This window comes from Hyla sarda, unplaced genomic scaffold (assembly GCF_029499605.1).
Source record: "Hyla sarda isolate aHylSar1 unplaced genomic scaffold, aHylSar1.hap1 scaffold_808, whole genome shotgun sequence".
Lineage (NCBI taxonomy): Eukaryota > Metazoa > Chordata > Amphibia > Anura > Hylidae > Hyla > Hyla sarda.
Genome location: NW_026610834.1, coordinates 156,581 through 159,207, shown reverse-complemented (window position 1 = coordinate 159,207; position 2,627 = coordinate 156,581). Strand labels below are relative to the sequence as shown.

Genomic DNA, 2,627 nt, shown 5'->3' with positions numbered 1-2,627 from the left:
CCTATTCCTGCACATAGCAGACAGTATAATACACCTCTCCCTATTCCTGCACATAGCAGACAGTATAATACACCGCTCCCTATTCCTGCACATAGCAGACAGTATAATACACCGCTCCCTATTCCTACACATAGCAGACAGTATAATACACCGCTCCCTATTCCTACACATAGCAGACAGTATAATACACCGCCCCCTATTCCTGCACATAGCAGACAGTATAATACACCTCTCCCTATTCCTACACATAGCAGACAGTATAATACACCGCTCCTGATTCTTTTTACCTGGTTTCATCAGATGAAGGAGCTCGATAAATGGAATCCGTTCATAAATTGGGGCTCTTCTGCACTTTTGCTCATCTCCATCGTGCATTATTAGGTCAATAATCTCCTGCATCCAGGTGGTTCCTGCAGTTCAGGATGGATTGATAATTATGTTATTAATCTAACAAAATAAAGAGAGAATCCAGGACCCCAAGGATTGTGTAAAGTCTTCCCTACACAAACATAAAGGTGCCCCCGAGACAATGCTCATCCCTACTGACTGCAGAACATGAGGACAGTGCCCCCAGAACATGGCATGTACTCCCTGGCATACGGTTACCACAGATGGAGGAACTTTCCTGTATTGTTTCACTCCTGTATTACACTTGGCTGGGACTCACCGGATTTGGGGTATGTATCAAGTAATATGTCCCCCTCTCTCGCCTGAAAGTTCTGGATTTGCTCCCAATTCCTGGCGACATCTTGGGCCAAGGCCATGCCCTCCACCACAGTCAGTTTCCTCTGCATCACGAGCGGAGAAAGAAGTGACTGAGCTGTAATCCTGGCACCCGGTCTGATCAGTCCCGGGGTGGAGCCAGAAAAGACTGAGCTAAAAACTTCTCTCCCCGTCTCCCTCCTCGCTGTAGGAGATGGCGCCAGTACTTATCAGCTGCTCTATACTACAGAGGAAGTTGTGTAGTTCTTTCCAGTCTGACCACAGTGCTCTCTGCTGACACTCTTTTTTATTATAAAAGTACAAAACACAAAACAAGTTCATTTCACTGTAACAAAATTAACAAAACTGAACATAACAACAAACTATTCATCTCAAAATAACAACTTAAACCGGCCAGCCCAGATAAACCAAAAATAAATAAATAAATCATTACCTACTATAGTCCAACACACACACACACACACACATACCTAATGAACATAAATAAAGCTTTCCTCGCTGGGATCAAAAACAAAAAATATCCAAACTAGGAAACATAACCACACTGCCCCCCCCCCCCCCCCTAATAACAAGACAAAAAATATGGCTAGCTGCCGTAACAAAAATAATCCAACTTGGATAACAAAATATATATTATTTTTTTATACATCTATATTTTTTTTTCTTTTTTTATATACTATATATATATACATATATATACACACACATACATACATATATACATATATATATACATACACATACATATACACACATACATACATACATATACATACACATATCCACATACATACACATACACACATACATACATATATACATACACACATTTTTTCTTTTTTTTTTCTTTTATGTTTTTTAACTTCCCCTACCCTGACTCCAGCCGATGGAAGCGCCCACCCGGTTGTAAACCCCTATATTAAAGGGACAATGAAGCAGGAAGTGGTCCATGCTTTCCAGCGTGTCCCCACACTCTTCTCGGGGACATCCCCGGTCATCAGAGTTCCTACACTTCAGGTTGTCCCTTACATATAGCTTCCCCTGAAAGCAGCGCCAGGCCAAGTCCCAAAACTTCTGGGGGATCCTTTTCATGTTCAAAAGATACAACCCCACCCTCAGATCCCGACCTGGGCAGTCCCTGAGCGCCAGAGGCTTCTGGAAGTGGGTCAACAGAACCCGTTTGTCAAGGAACTGCCTTGACTGGGTCCTGATCTCCCACACTCCCAGACCCCACCGACGTATCGCCTTCAGAGTCGGGGTAGCGTAAGCCGGAAGATATCCATGGGGCGTACGGAGGTCCTTCACTTGCCCTCCTGTCTCCCATTCCTGGAAGAAAGGCCGAAACCATTCCCTGCAGGAGAGTACCCACGGAGGAGCCCTCTCTGACCAGAGGTTCGAGATGTTAGCTTTCAAGAAGGTGTTCGTTAAGAACACCACAGGGTTTACCATAGATAAACCCCCTAGTCTCCTCGTGCGGTATGTAACCTCCCTCTTGACTAGGTTCATCCTGTTCCCCCATAACAGTTGGAAAAACAGGCTGTAGATCCTAGTGTAGTAAGCCTCTGGCAAGATACATACACTGCCCAGATAGATAAACAAGGGGAGCAGGTACGATTTGATCACGTGTACCCTTTCCCTGAGGGTCATAGACCAACCCTTCCACTGGTCCACCTTCTGAGTGGCATCCTGGAGCTTACCATCCCAGTTTTTGGTGGGATAATCATCCTGGCCGAATGTGATGCCTAAGACTTTTGCTGATTCTTGGGGCCCTGGAAGGGTGTCCGGGAGATCAAACATGGGATCCCCCCCTCCCAGCCAGAGACTTTCACACTTATCCCGGTTGATCTTAGACCCGGATGCCTCCGAGTAGCGGTCCACCTCCGACATCACCACACCGACCTCCT

General features: G+C 45.4%; 1 protein-coding gene across 1 annotated transcript; it reads right to left on the bottom strand.

The window, feature by feature from the left end:
* Positions 1-266: 266 nt before the first annotated feature.
* Positions 267-849, bottom strand: LOC130347045 (sulfotransferase 1 family member D1-like; the record flags this gene model as incomplete). Its single annotated transcript, XM_056554600.1, has 2 exons — positions 668-849; positions 267-410 (listed from the first exon to the last, which is right to left on the bottom strand). Coding segments are annotated over exons 1-2 (271 nt in total), but the record flags the coding sequence as incomplete, so codon positions are not given.
* Between the last annotated feature and the right edge of the window lie 1,778 nt (positions 850-2,627).